Raw genomic sequence first — 13,625 nt, 5'->3', positions numbered from 1 at the left:
ACAATAAATGACGACCTCTGTGGCGCAGTGGTAAAGTGCTTGCCTCTGAACCGAGAGGTCTCGGGTTCGATCCCTCGTCGAGTCATGATGGAAAATGATCTTTTTCTGATTGGCCCGGGTCTTGGATGTTTATCTATATATGTATTTGTTATAAAATATAGTACCGTTGAGTTAGTATCTCATAACACAATTCTCGAACTTACTTTGGGGCTAGCTCAATCGGTGTGATTTGTCCTAATATTTTTATATTTATACTTACTTGTGCTAGTAATTATGCGATAATAAAAACATGTAAGTCGCTTAACCTCATTCTTAAAGAGCATTTCAATTAATTGCATAATGTGTGCATACGAACAATAGGTACCTACACAAACAATAAACCTTAATTTGTTTAACGAAGAATATGGACAACAATGAGACCACAAGTAAAGCTTTGAACTCACTGTACTATGAATTCCTCAAAATTCAAATTCAAATCATTTATTCAGAAATTAGACCTTCACAGGCACTTTTTCTCGTCAATCTTTATATTTATAGTTATTTCTCACAAGCTACGTTTGTAGCTATGGTATGTACTGGTTTGTGGTTAACATCGATTTAGTGTGTACAGTCAACAGCACATCAAGTTATTCTGCATGAACCTCTATAGCGCGGTTATAGCGGTGAGTTTGCAATGAACTTGGCTAGGTTGATATGCTGTTAACTGTACCTAGGTTATTATATATTTGACGCGTACTGATTTTAACGAATACCAAATAATGGGCTATTTTCTTTATGGCAGATTTTACTTTACCAATAACATAATCGAATTTTTGAGGTGTTTCTCGAATAATCTTTAAAGTACGAGTTATGTCGTAAAATAATTTTGAAATATTCAATATAAACGTAAATACTAATTTACCTAAAGTGACCGTTCAAACTGCTGTAAAACCAAGTTATAGCCATCATAATAACTTATAGAATTGCTATGGCCATTATTTATAATTATATATTCTGTGGCAAGTAAAGACATCTGTTACTTAATTCTTTGCAGGTTCTTAAGTTTCCGTGGAAATTATGCAATAAAATGTTTGTTAATTTATCTCAATTTATATAGCAATTGCATACCATTTGCTAAATCATATCAGCAACTGTGACGTCCCCACTGCTAGTGGCCATCCTTTCCTTACGGATGGATAAGGAGTTTAAGCTATGACCCACCACGCGGGCCCATTGCGGATTGGCGGCTTTTAACTAATGCAAATACAGCCGGGACCAACGGCTTTACCTGTCTTCCAAAGCACGGAGAACTATAGATAATTTTGGTCACCCATCTAATAATCGACTATTGTGTCAGTGTCTTAACCGCCACTATCACAGGCCGAGATAACACTGCGCCATTGAGCTCCTTTTTTCATATACATAACATATTATAAACCTTGGCAACACCACCCCTACACTTGTCTGTACACAGCGTAACTACTGCAAACCACAGTGTGCACAATAAATACCAATCAGAGCAATAAGAAGGTAATGCTATTAGGCGGCCCGTACCGTCATTTAATAATTGTGTGGCAAGATTTCTTGTCTTTTATTTTTACAGACATACCACAGAATAGACGAAAAATGAGCCTTGACTCATTTGGCAGCAATGAAGTACAAACTCTGAAGACATATGTGATATGAGTTTGTGATTTGCGTGTAAGTAATTGATGTTTTGTTGCTGTGTCTTATTTAACAATTAAATAAAGCATTCCTGGTTTGTACTGTATCTATTTCTGTTATAAATCTTCCAATAAATTAATAATATTAGTGTTCGTTACGGAACTAATAGGTAGTTAAAATAAAATACTTGGAGCTAAGAATTAGATAATTATATTTTTCTTTGTTCTTACAAATTGGTATAATGAAAAACAGAAATCGAATCGAATGACAGGAAAAAAAACAATAGAAATAAACTAGATTTGTAGTGCGCGCGCAGGAATAAAATTTAAATTGTCGTGTTCGATAGCCATTGGCTACCGCGCGAGGGGTCGCGGGCGGGACGTGCCTAGTGTTGTGGTGTACTGGCGTAGACAATTAGGATGTATTGAATAATTTTCCAAGAACTTTTGACAACTTGACAAAGTTCACAGAACTGGAATTTGAATTGTGAATTCTCCTGAGATACGGTTTGACCTATTATTTATTTATAAATAAAATAAAGCAAGGATATGAATTTTCAAAATTGATCTAATTTGGTCGTCGCGAAAACGTCCCTAATGCGTATTGGACATAAACGGTGGTTTATGAAGACGGCCTACAATCACACACTTAAGATATTTTTCAAACACAATGTTTTTCGCTGTCTATCTGATAACTGGTCTATTGTGATGCAACAATGTCACTCAGTTCATTGGATAGGTCGAAAGATGAAGCAACCACTTACGCTTTCTGTCATAAATATATTAAGATTGTTGTCTGTGTGTTTGTACGGTTCAATGGAGATGAATGGTTAGTTGTAGTTGATTCCCCTTTAGCATTGTTTGGCATGTCGTAAGTGGTGTTTTGATTTTATCTTGGGTTTTAATATTCTTGTCATAAACATTGTGCGTTTTAGTAAGGTTAACAAAATCGTGGTACTACACTTATTATCGTGCGTGCCCTGTGTGGCCTAATAAAAGATAACTTTACGAGACGTGAAATATTTTTTTTCAAATTCAGCCCGCTAAGAAGATCTACTGAATTCTTTGTTTTACGTTTTGCAAACTCATCTATTCTTTGATATTGATTTATTGATTTAATTTTTAGTACTATTAGCCTGTGCTATCCCACTGCTGGGCAAAGACCTCCACTCTATTTCACAATCCATCGCTTCCATTCACCATCCTTCGCATATCTCCTCAAAGCCATATCTGTCGGATCTATTGATTTATTTAGTAACATTTATATATCAAATGATATCACAAATAAAATAAATAAAGAAAGAATAAATAAAGAAAGAATGCCACAGCTCCGTTTTTGCGACTCCTGAATATATTTAAGACCAGCAACAGTTTCAGAGATAAACGTATTCGGATATAAAAATTCTTTAGTTTACTTATATATTGAGACAACTATATTTTACTAACATATAACATTAACGTCGTCTATGCTTAGACTGTTCAAAGAAAACGCGTAATCGATCAGTTTATTCACAAATTCAGCACTTTCCTCGCTCACCGACGGCCATTTGTTTGCGCTGTTATTTATGTTAATACTACTATGATTTGTGTTCTTGTTGAGTGGAATGGTAGTAAAAGTTGATCGAGACAGTTTACAGAAAATATTTTAAATTTGCTGCGCCCCGTTGCTTTGCTCTAGTGGGTAATTCGGGGTAAAATGTACCTTATACTACTCCAGGATATTTCCATCCATGTACCAAATTTCATGAAAATGTGCCCAGTAAATTTTAAGTGATCAAATTGCAAACATGAACCTATAGCCAAGAACCTATAGCTAACACATCCAAACTTTCGCATTTATAATACAAATAGTATAAGTAAGTAGGCAAAATTGGATGCAATCAATAGGTTTAATATAGAAAAAAATCATTTAATTATCAGCTCCAATAATGAAAAATTAATCAAAGTGAATGTTACAAAATATTAATATTCAACAGGTACTGAAGTACGTTAAGTATATTAAAAATATTTTATAAACAAGTCGTTTCAAGCATTTTTTTATCTTCCGAAATTAGTATTATGAAATAATTATAACATGGTAGCTAATTCTAATAACGACATGTGTTTCCTGCGTTCAAAAGGGCGCTTGGATAAATGTGTCACTCATAAATTTTAGTAAGTGCTATTTCAACTGAGTACTGGCCACTTCAAAAAATTCGGAACAAGAATTTGCTTTTTACGAACACGTGCCGACTTCAATTTGAATTTGGTTCGATTTTAATTTAGTCAGTCACAAAAAAAATTAAAGAAATTTTTTTTAGAATCAGTTTTAAATTAAAAAAGACAATGAAGTGAATTATCTTTGAAATCACAGAAATTAAAAAGTCTTATCGTCAAGATCTCCCTCGCGATGTTTCAACTATACATATATGAGATACCGCTAAGGGACATATATTAGACATACAAACATACACATTCATTGTAGTTACGGTCTGCTTGCGTTTCCCGTGTGAGTGTAGGTTAGGTTCCTGTGCAAATTATGTTCTTACTGGCAATTTGATACGGTTAAAGAAAATTGCTTGCCAGTTAATTATGTTCTTTTTTCAATTGAGATAGTAAGATTGCGTTTTGTTTAATAGTAGATTAGATTTGAGTATTTAATGATAATTGAAGGAAGAAGATAATTTATTTGATTATATATTTAAATATTTACAATTAACTAGTAGGTACATGTTCAATTATATAATTACAATAATTCAACTCAAACTTGGCTTAGTGTAAAAAAAGTATTTTTTGTTTTTGATTTTCTAAAATAATTACATTAAAGTTTTGCCATTTAATTGATGCAAATAATGTAATTTCCGTTGCAAAATTAACCAACCACATTATGTATAGGTACATTACTTACATTAATGCGACTTAATAATTTACTTACTTATGTTATGACATCATGAATTAATGTATCAAAATAATATCTTTCAATGTATTGAATGTCAAGGAATGAAAAATATAACTCAATAACATTTTGAATCTTCGATAATTTGGGAGCTGATTTAATCTAGGTATAAATAGCAAAACCATCGGCAGTCACAAAGCGATTTACAAAAGGTCACATTGTACAGTGGGCATGTAAGTTATCCTGTTGACCTCTATGTCTCGGTTTTAGAGGCGAATTTGCAGTGAATTTGGGTAGGTTGATGACTATCACAGTGTTCAATCGTTGGAATTATCAAACACTATTTGACACTGAATAATAACAGTCACTAATGTATTCAATTGTCAATGTTATTTATTTGCAGATTTTGGTGGTTAATATTATGAATTATGTAACTATTCAGACAAAATTGGCATTTGGTAACATATAAACAAGACCAACGAGACATCTAAAAATAGGTCTGTGTATCGATGACGTGTGAGATTCAGTAGAAACATAAACGATTCTTCTTCTTGGCGTTTCGATGTATAGGATTATATTCAAATTTTCTCTGCCTTTCAAATTCAAATTTGTGGTTTGTGTGTTCTGCCATTTTTACCGCCTTATCCATGGCCGCTATCAGGTCTTCTTGGGTGCAGGTGTTTGGGCACACGGGGCAGGTTCATGTACGATTGGTAGGTACCTCAAAATTACAAGAAAAAATTTGCAACCAAATAAGTTCATTTTTCTAGTTCTTGGATTAAATGGACAATAAATATATTTATTTCAAGGGATTAATACAGACTTGCAGAGAGGAAATGACCAGCAAAAGTGCCTACGAAGGTTTACTTTCAGAATAAACGTTGGCTTTAATGACAATAATAAAAAAAACAGATTAAAAAAATTATAATCAATTTAATATAAAAGAAACAGAATCAGAAATTTATGAAAAAATATAAAAACAGAAATTCGGTTGAAGATATCTGCTTAAAAATTGAGTTAATTACATTGCAAGTTAAATAAAAGCTTGTAAAGACAAAGAATTTCATAAATTATATCAACTTTATAATATCAAAAAATGACGCAATAGACGAAAAATTCCCGTGCAAAACCACCGTGTAACCGTCAAACTGGTATGACATCAGCGGGGTCATGACATTGGTCGAGGAGCAGTCAGAAGCAGTCACGACATGACTTAACATCAGCTTCCTTGTTTTTGGCGGTTTCGATCATATTTTATGTGGTTACAGCCATTACATTGCTAAAAAAAAAAACATTTAGGGTGGATTGCGCCGTCAACTTTGACGTTAACATTAACGTGCGCAGAAAATCGCAAAGTACGCCATTTTGTCTAAACGTCAGCCGCGCGCCGGTTAAAATCAAAGTCAAATTTGACGGTGCAACTCACCCTAAAACTATGAACTACGGGTAGTAACGGCCCGTCCCGGCTTTGCTCGGGTAAAAACATGATAAATTATTATACCCTTTATTATATCCACAGGAATTAGATTAGATATCTATTGGTGAAAACTACTGCACGGATTTGTTCGGTTTTTGAGTTTATAGAACATACATAAAAGATCCGATAGAAGAATTTGTTTTATAATACCTATTTTAATAAGGATAGAGATTCCATCAATTAAGATCTTTAAGCGGCAGACGAAGAATTTGACGTAGTAACCTTAGTATAGTCATATGTCAATAATAATCCTCCCGTGGATGCTGTACGACTAGGGGATATAAACCCTTGAAAGCTGATAGACAAGTCGAAACACATGACAATCATGTCGACCTTGTGTGTATTTTTTACGCTGTTACTTTTTGTTTTTCACCCCGGGTTTCGGGCATCGCAGCCTGGGAAGTAAACGGGAACACACGAAAATATGAGAGAGAGATAATTTTAGCATCAATAAAAATATGTAATGTTAAAAAAAAAGATTTACAATGGAGCCTTCAAAGCTATACTTCTAAAAGGATATCTATAATAATAATAATATGATATGTTACAAAGTCAATATCATGCCTAAACAGTACTTCTTATTGCGTGTGAATAAGACCCACAATTGAAATGAAATATCGACTTAACTTCACCATGTCCATATAAAACTGCTTACACGATTTTACAATTAACATTTGATTATAAATGTTTTGTGAGTGTCGTGTGTGATGCAACGATAAGTGGCGAATTAGATGAAGAAGAATAAGGGCCGGAGATGTTGCGAAAAATGATTATAACCACAAGTAATTCCAAAACGATTTGCAAGATGTCTATTTATTTTATAATAGCGCTTCCATTTTTAGCGTCGTACGCCTTAGTTCATTTTGTTGATCTAAGATAAATGGAAAGATTAATTGTATGTAAAAACATACCGATTTCTTTAATCTTTCAAATGATACTAAATGTCGTACAAAGATAAATATTTTTTTTTTCCTTGAGGGTTGACGTCAGGCTGGCTGTTGTAAAATCACAGCCGAATCTTCAAAATTTAAGGTTTTTCTTTTACGCTGACTCCAGGCTTCGCGGCTTCAAAACCCGGAATACAAACGGGAACATGCAGATACGAGCGAATATTATTTTATTATAATACTTTATTTACGGTCTCAAAAGTGCCAGCCTGATGGACAGACCCATCGTCATCATATCGAGTGTTGTATTGCTAACACTGGTGTCAGATTTTATTCGCAAGTCACTTAAAGGCATCTGACATGACTCTCACGACTATACTTACCGCCATCTAGTGGCAGGTAGTCGCCGCATACACACTAGTGAACTGTCCACCAATGTGCAGGTTTCCTCACGATGTGTATGAAAACTACTATATGAGTCAGATTGATATACAAAGTCATATGGCACGAGAAGGATACGAACCTGAGACCTTTAGATCGACAGGCGGGCGTCTTAACCATTACACCATCACCGCTTCAAAACAGACAGACCATTAAGATCGAAGACCATAGAGAAAACAAGCACTATAAAGACTAAATTACTGGAATAATGACTTGGAATCATTATGTAGATGAGAAGTTTCCTTGGCACGAATTAAATAAGTTTTCGTGAAAGTGGACGAAAGGCGGGGGCGGGCGCTATATCGCGGACATAAAATAACGATACCATAGAAGAATATATTTTTATCAAATATCTATATTGTGATCTTTCAAAAATTACGCCATAGATTTATTGTTACATGATTAGCGTAGATCTTTGAGCTTTGGAATAGCTGTTGGGTTAAATTAAAAAATAAGACTTAATTTTTTTGTTTTATCTCCACGAGTTACTTTCATTATAGTGATCAAATCAACTTTTAAAATGTTGTAATCAGTTAACTTTTGGAGTTCGGTAGTTCGGAGTATTTCGGTTCCAATGCAGTACTATGTATCTAACCAATCCAGCATTTACTAATTATGAATTTAAATTATATATTTTTTAATTTCCATCACTAAATTATACTGCCTCACAATCAAAACGGTTAAATTACATACTTAGTTTGTATGTAAGCTTTTGCATGTGAAGTGACATTTCTGTACAGTTGTTATTAATGCTCGTGGCACATTATCGCCTGAATGGATTGTAATTACACGGTTACTTGGATGTCGAGGATTTCCATAAATATTGATGGCACTACTTTTCATTCCACCTTGCTGTATGTGTCAATTTCGTTCCTGGCATTTGGGTCTATAGTGGGGGTAAATTAAGCATAAGGTTTAAGCTGAAAGGAGAGCTTTTTACACATACTCTCTTTGTCATCTTTGCGTGTTCCTGGTTGAATTCGGAGCCCTGACGCCCCAAAGCCCAGGGTTAGGGTAAAAGTAATTGCCATTAAATTTGGAAGATTTAGTTACGATTTTACAACCGAATCTCTTTGGGAATGCTATTGTTACCTATTAGCTGTTAAGGCTTTGTGTCCCTTAGTCGCCTCGTACGACATCGGATATGGAGTGGTCCTATTCTAGGGCCGTGTTGCATATGCTCGTTATTCTGTAAAAAATGCTATCAATCAGGAATACAGGTGTGCAGACTACTTGATAGTAAGGGGTCAACGTAGCCTATGTCCTGTGGACTCACCAGGGGTGTTACAATGTAATTACGCTGTTCCTATCATCCTAGAATCCGCAAACTATTACACACATGAAATAATTTTAACGACATGGAATATTTCTAATAAAGAATTGAAAAAGCTACGCTTCGAACTAAGATTTTTTTGTTCGTTTGCAACAGCATAATATTAATATTTTTTCTCAGTCGGGTAAAGGCTCTCATGCATCTCAGTGGTTGAGAAACATTAACATACAGCGCGTCACTTCCCCCGTTCCGACGAGTGCACTCGTTTCGCAAGGTGCATACAAAGTGCATGTTTTGCAACGCTAAATGCCAAGCTTTTTGACTGCCGGTCAAGGACTAAGTTTGGGCCTGCGGTCGATAGTAAGTGGCATTTAAGTACAAAACTTTCCTAACACTCGAAACCCCTAGTTAAAGAATGCTTTTACTTAAAGTATGTTTAGTATTGTCCGCGGCGAACCGCGTGATTTTATTTTATATGTCCTTCTCCATACTTCAAATTTCAAGAAGATTGGTTGAGTAGATAGAGCATGAAGAGTTTGTTAACAAACAAACAAATAAACAAACTTACTTTGGCAATTATAATATTAGTTAGGATTAGGATTGGCAGAACAAAACTTAACATACTTCAGCTCAAAGTAAGTTTTAACTTTTATACAAGGCTTCGTCCGCTGAATTGTAAACTTAAAAAGATTGCCGATAAAACACTAGTAAGTACAAGGTGGGTAACCATGACAATAAAAATATGCTTGTAGCATAAGAAAAAGTGTCTTTCAAAATAAAGAAAACACTATAGCTGAGGCAGTAACTTTAGAGTATGTACATCGTCCTTGACGATATCTTAGGCTTGCCGGTTCTGCTTGGACCAGAAAGCGGCATAACCAATCAAAATTATTTTCTACGCATCGTCATCAATAGCCATTTAAGCACTGCTGGGGCACAGGCATTCCTTAACCCATCACGCGGTCTCATTGCAGATTGGCGGGTTTTAACAACTGCAAATATAACCGGGACCAATGGCTTTACGTGCCTTCTGAAGCTCAATATACGAGTAATACATTTTTGGTATCAACAGGACAATTGTAAGAGTATTTTAACCGTCACTATCACAGGCGCGCTAACTATTGCGCCGTTGTGCTCCTCTGGGTAGCTTAGGTATTTTTGGTCAGTCTTTTAGTACTGTTAGACGCGAAAATCGCAAGAATACAATATATTAGATGTCCCATCTCTACGGGGTGGTCACAGCACTAATGCCGTGCTATGATTGGCCGACGGCACGCGGCATTCCGTGGGATTGTGATTCAAGACCGGACATTATATTTGCTCTTGTTAATTAGATTTGTTATTTGATCATGTATTATATCCAAGATTAATATGTATTGTAATTGAGATAAAATTCCAGTTTCATTTAAAGTTTAATAGTACATAATTTAGATTCATACATAAGACAGCTTCAATCGTGAAAGACCTGTTAGAAACCGATTCGCGGTTCTAGTACCATTTGCAAAATAAAACAATTTACACTGTCTATAGCACCGTCTATATTGGTTACGTTGGAGATCATTTGCGCCATTTTAGTCTCATAATGTTGCTGTAAATGGCCATAATCTTGATGAAATTTACTGCTAATGAAAACATGGTGCTCGCGAGTCGTTTAATAGATACATTCGCCACGTTACCGGCTTGGCGTGGCTTGGTATCGATATCTACTGATACTATTATTATCCTATGCCTTGTATATCCTTATATTAATTATAAATTTGAAAGTGTTGATATGCTATTCAATCACATTTAGTTTTTCATAGTAACTTTATCTAAAAATGGGATTGGCATTTTATAGGGAACCTAAACCGATTTAATCATCAAAATAGTTTTCGCTGAACATATTAAATGCGCACTTGAAAATATACGTAACATTTTAACATTTTTTTAAGGTTTTTTTTTTAATTGAAGGCAAAAAAATAGTTTTGTCCGAGAGATCTAGTATGAAATTATTTGTTCACCTTAACTTTTTATTACTTACTTAATAAAGTTTTTCTTCTTCCACAGAGCTTCTTAGCAGCCAATGCAAAATGTTGGTGGGCGGGGGCCCTAGCAGCGGCTACGGCGGAGCTGCGCTATGCGGGGTACGTGGCCCCGGGCGTGCTGTTAGTCGCGGGGGCCCCCCGCGCGCTGGAGACCGTGCGCGGCGCGTACGCACGCTCCGTGCTCAAGCCCCCGCCGACTTACTTGATTTGCGGATTGGGTAAGTTTTTTATTTTATGTTAGGGACTGTGACCAAGTTGAAGATATGCCCACCGAACACCGAAAATTGTATGGAATTTAACACACATGTAAATGCGCATATATGCGCATGCGTCACTAAAGTGCTACATAGCCGCTGCAATTCGGTATATTGGTATATTCGGTGGTGTACGGGCCATAAAGAAGGACCCGGTATATCAACTTAAGCATATCTACAATGTCAGGGGCACAGACGTTACGTAAGGCGGGGCGCATTTCCGCTAGAATAGCTTCTCCGCTCGCCTGCCTCAGCCCCGCGTATTTGTGACAACTTTTCTTCTTTGTATTTGCTTTCTGAGTGGACTGCTGGCTGTATGAAATAATGATGTTTAAAATTTAAGAAACATCCCGGCTAGAAAAACGGGCTGAAGTTTTAGAAAAACACAAAGCAACGAGAGTGAAAATTAAACGTGGACCTTACAGACTGACCTGACAGATACAATTCTTCGTCTTCTGCCTGCTATTTGGCTCATCTGTATCAAATAAATTCGGTCTTGTCATAAAACTTGTCCCAAATTACAATAGACGTGGGCAAAAAAATACCGCTATGAATCAAACCACTTCCGAAAATGACAATCACGATGTACTGGAGATAACAACGAGCAATTAATAAAACAATCCATTTGGACTCCGAAGAGATATTATCTGTATTATCGAGGAACGTTTCGTACCACGCAAGCTGTTACATAACGGAGCGTCCTTGCAAGGCCGGAGCGAGTGTCGAGTGTAGGCTGCGTTTTGTTTGCGTCCAAATTACTGTGCAATTATATTGTCGAATACGTTTTGTGTATTCTTATTTCTGTTTTAACGTTTCCTACCAATTTACGTTGGTAAGAATAAAACAAATAAATAAATATATTAGGACAAATCACACAGATTGATCTAGCCCCAGAGTAAGTACGAGACTTGTGTTATGGTATACTAACTCAACGATACTATATTTTATAACAAATAAATATATACATAAACATCCAAGACCCGGGCCAATTACAAAAAGATCATTTTCCATCATGACCCGACCGGGGTTCGAACCCAAGATCGAGGCCAAGCACTTTACCACTGCGCCACCGAGGTCGTCAAAAGTCGTCAGGAGTTCAAAGTGATTTGCGCTAAACCTTCCTTCAATATACTTACCTAAATATTATATGGTTATATGTCACTTTAAATGTCTATAATTTAAGGTGACATATAACCAGATAACCAATAATATTAGTAGTTTCAGAAGTACATACTGTTTGAAAAAAACACAGTTCTGTTGATTCGTAATAAACCTGATGAAAAAATTGTTTGTTGAGCAACTAATTTGATAACTTGATCTATTTCTAATATGTTTTTCTATACCTATATATATATATATTTGCGAGTGAAGAGCGCTAAAATTAACGTCAATAGGTAGCCAATAATAAAAACCTGAATCTAATATAGAAATGCAAATATTGTAGTAGTTATCGACCAATTCTATACACACACGTTCAATAATTCTGATAAGAAATACCAAATCATATTTGCAAGGACGTCGCAGTCGCTGTTACTAGGTATTACACGTGTGTCGAAGTAATTGCGTTATAGATGGAATAACTACCAGTTTCTTCTAGGATCTACCACGATCTATGAAACAAGTCATGAACCCAGTTGGATTTGCGCCGGACTGTTTGGCAAAATCAATGTTGACAGCAAGAAATCATTTTTGGGGATAACAGAAGCTGACACATTCCTTTGTCATCTTTTTATTATAATTATCTCTTTTTATAAAGATTGTATAATGTGTCCCACTGCTGGGCAAAGGCCGAATTATAGTGGTCATTAATCTGTTGTCTCTGTTGACGTTTTATTTGCATTGTAATCATTCAAAATTACATGTTATTCATCTCTCGTTCTGTTTGAACAAATATTTATACAATTTAATTTATTTACATTGAAGGCGTTTCGTTTCATGCACGCATGTTGATATTACATAAGTAGACGTCCTTGCAAGTCCAGCCCGTGTCGACACGGTCGCGTAGTCTGTCTGTATGCTTTGATCTCGTTGACATTAAAAGTAAAAAGTAGAAACGAAACATATAAAAGTTAGGTACAATTAAACAATGTTATCAGCATCGATTGAAGGATACTGGATCGCATTCATTCATTTTATCTGGAGCTACTGAATCCTAATCCTAATGCGAAACTGAGTTTGATACATCTTAACGCTTTATCTATTAGGAATCTACTGAATCAATATTTTCGAAATATTACATAAAGTTAATAAGCGCAGAGAAGGACATTGATTTAAGCACAAATAAAAGCTACTCCATATTATATATTAATCAATATTAAGTGAGTTTGTTTATCCTTCTTTCACGCCAGAATAGAGCAATTTTGGGTGTGGAGATAGTTGAAGAGCTGGAAAGTGGCGGAGGCTACTTTCTGCCGCGGGCGGAGTCGCGGGCAAAAGCTAGTAATTAATATTTGTTAGTTGCAACCTGTCGGCTATCGACAATACAATGTTTATTTAATTAAGTCTTGTATTGTTACAATAGCCTTTAATCTTTAGTTACAATCTTATCTAGTGTTGTAAATTCAAAATTGTTGTATAACTTGCAATATTTGAGAGTATAAGTATTGATTTTAATGTTCTAACATTAGTTCCAACACAACCTTTTTAGGGGTGAGTTGCACCGTCTAAGAAGTTGACTTTAACCGGCGCGCCACTGGCTTTTAAACAAAATGGCGTACTTTGAGTTTTTCTGCGCACGATAAATTTAACGTT

The 13,625-nt window shown here is 35.6% G+C and overlaps 1 protein-coding gene across 1 annotated transcript in view; it reads left to right on the top strand.

The window, feature by feature from the left end:
* Window positions 1–13,625, top strand: part of ko (knockout) — a 174,656-nt gene that overhangs the window by 87,010 nt on the left and 74,021 nt on the right. The window contains exon 3 of the mRNA XM_053746297.2: window positions 10,643–10,838. Coding sequence (XP_053602272.1) covers window positions 10,643–10,838 — 196 coding nt within the window. The remainder of the gene's footprint in view (window positions 1–10,642; window positions 10,839–13,625) is intronic.

Source organism: Plodia interpunctella, chromosome 6, assembly GCF_027563975.2.
Source record: "Plodia interpunctella isolate USDA-ARS_2022_Savannah chromosome 6, ilPloInte3.2, whole genome shotgun sequence".
Lineage (NCBI taxonomy): Eukaryota > Metazoa > Arthropoda > Insecta > Lepidoptera > Pyralidae > Plodia > Plodia interpunctella.
Note: the sequence above shows the minus strand (reverse complement) of the source record. Positions and strands in the feature narration are given on the sequence as shown.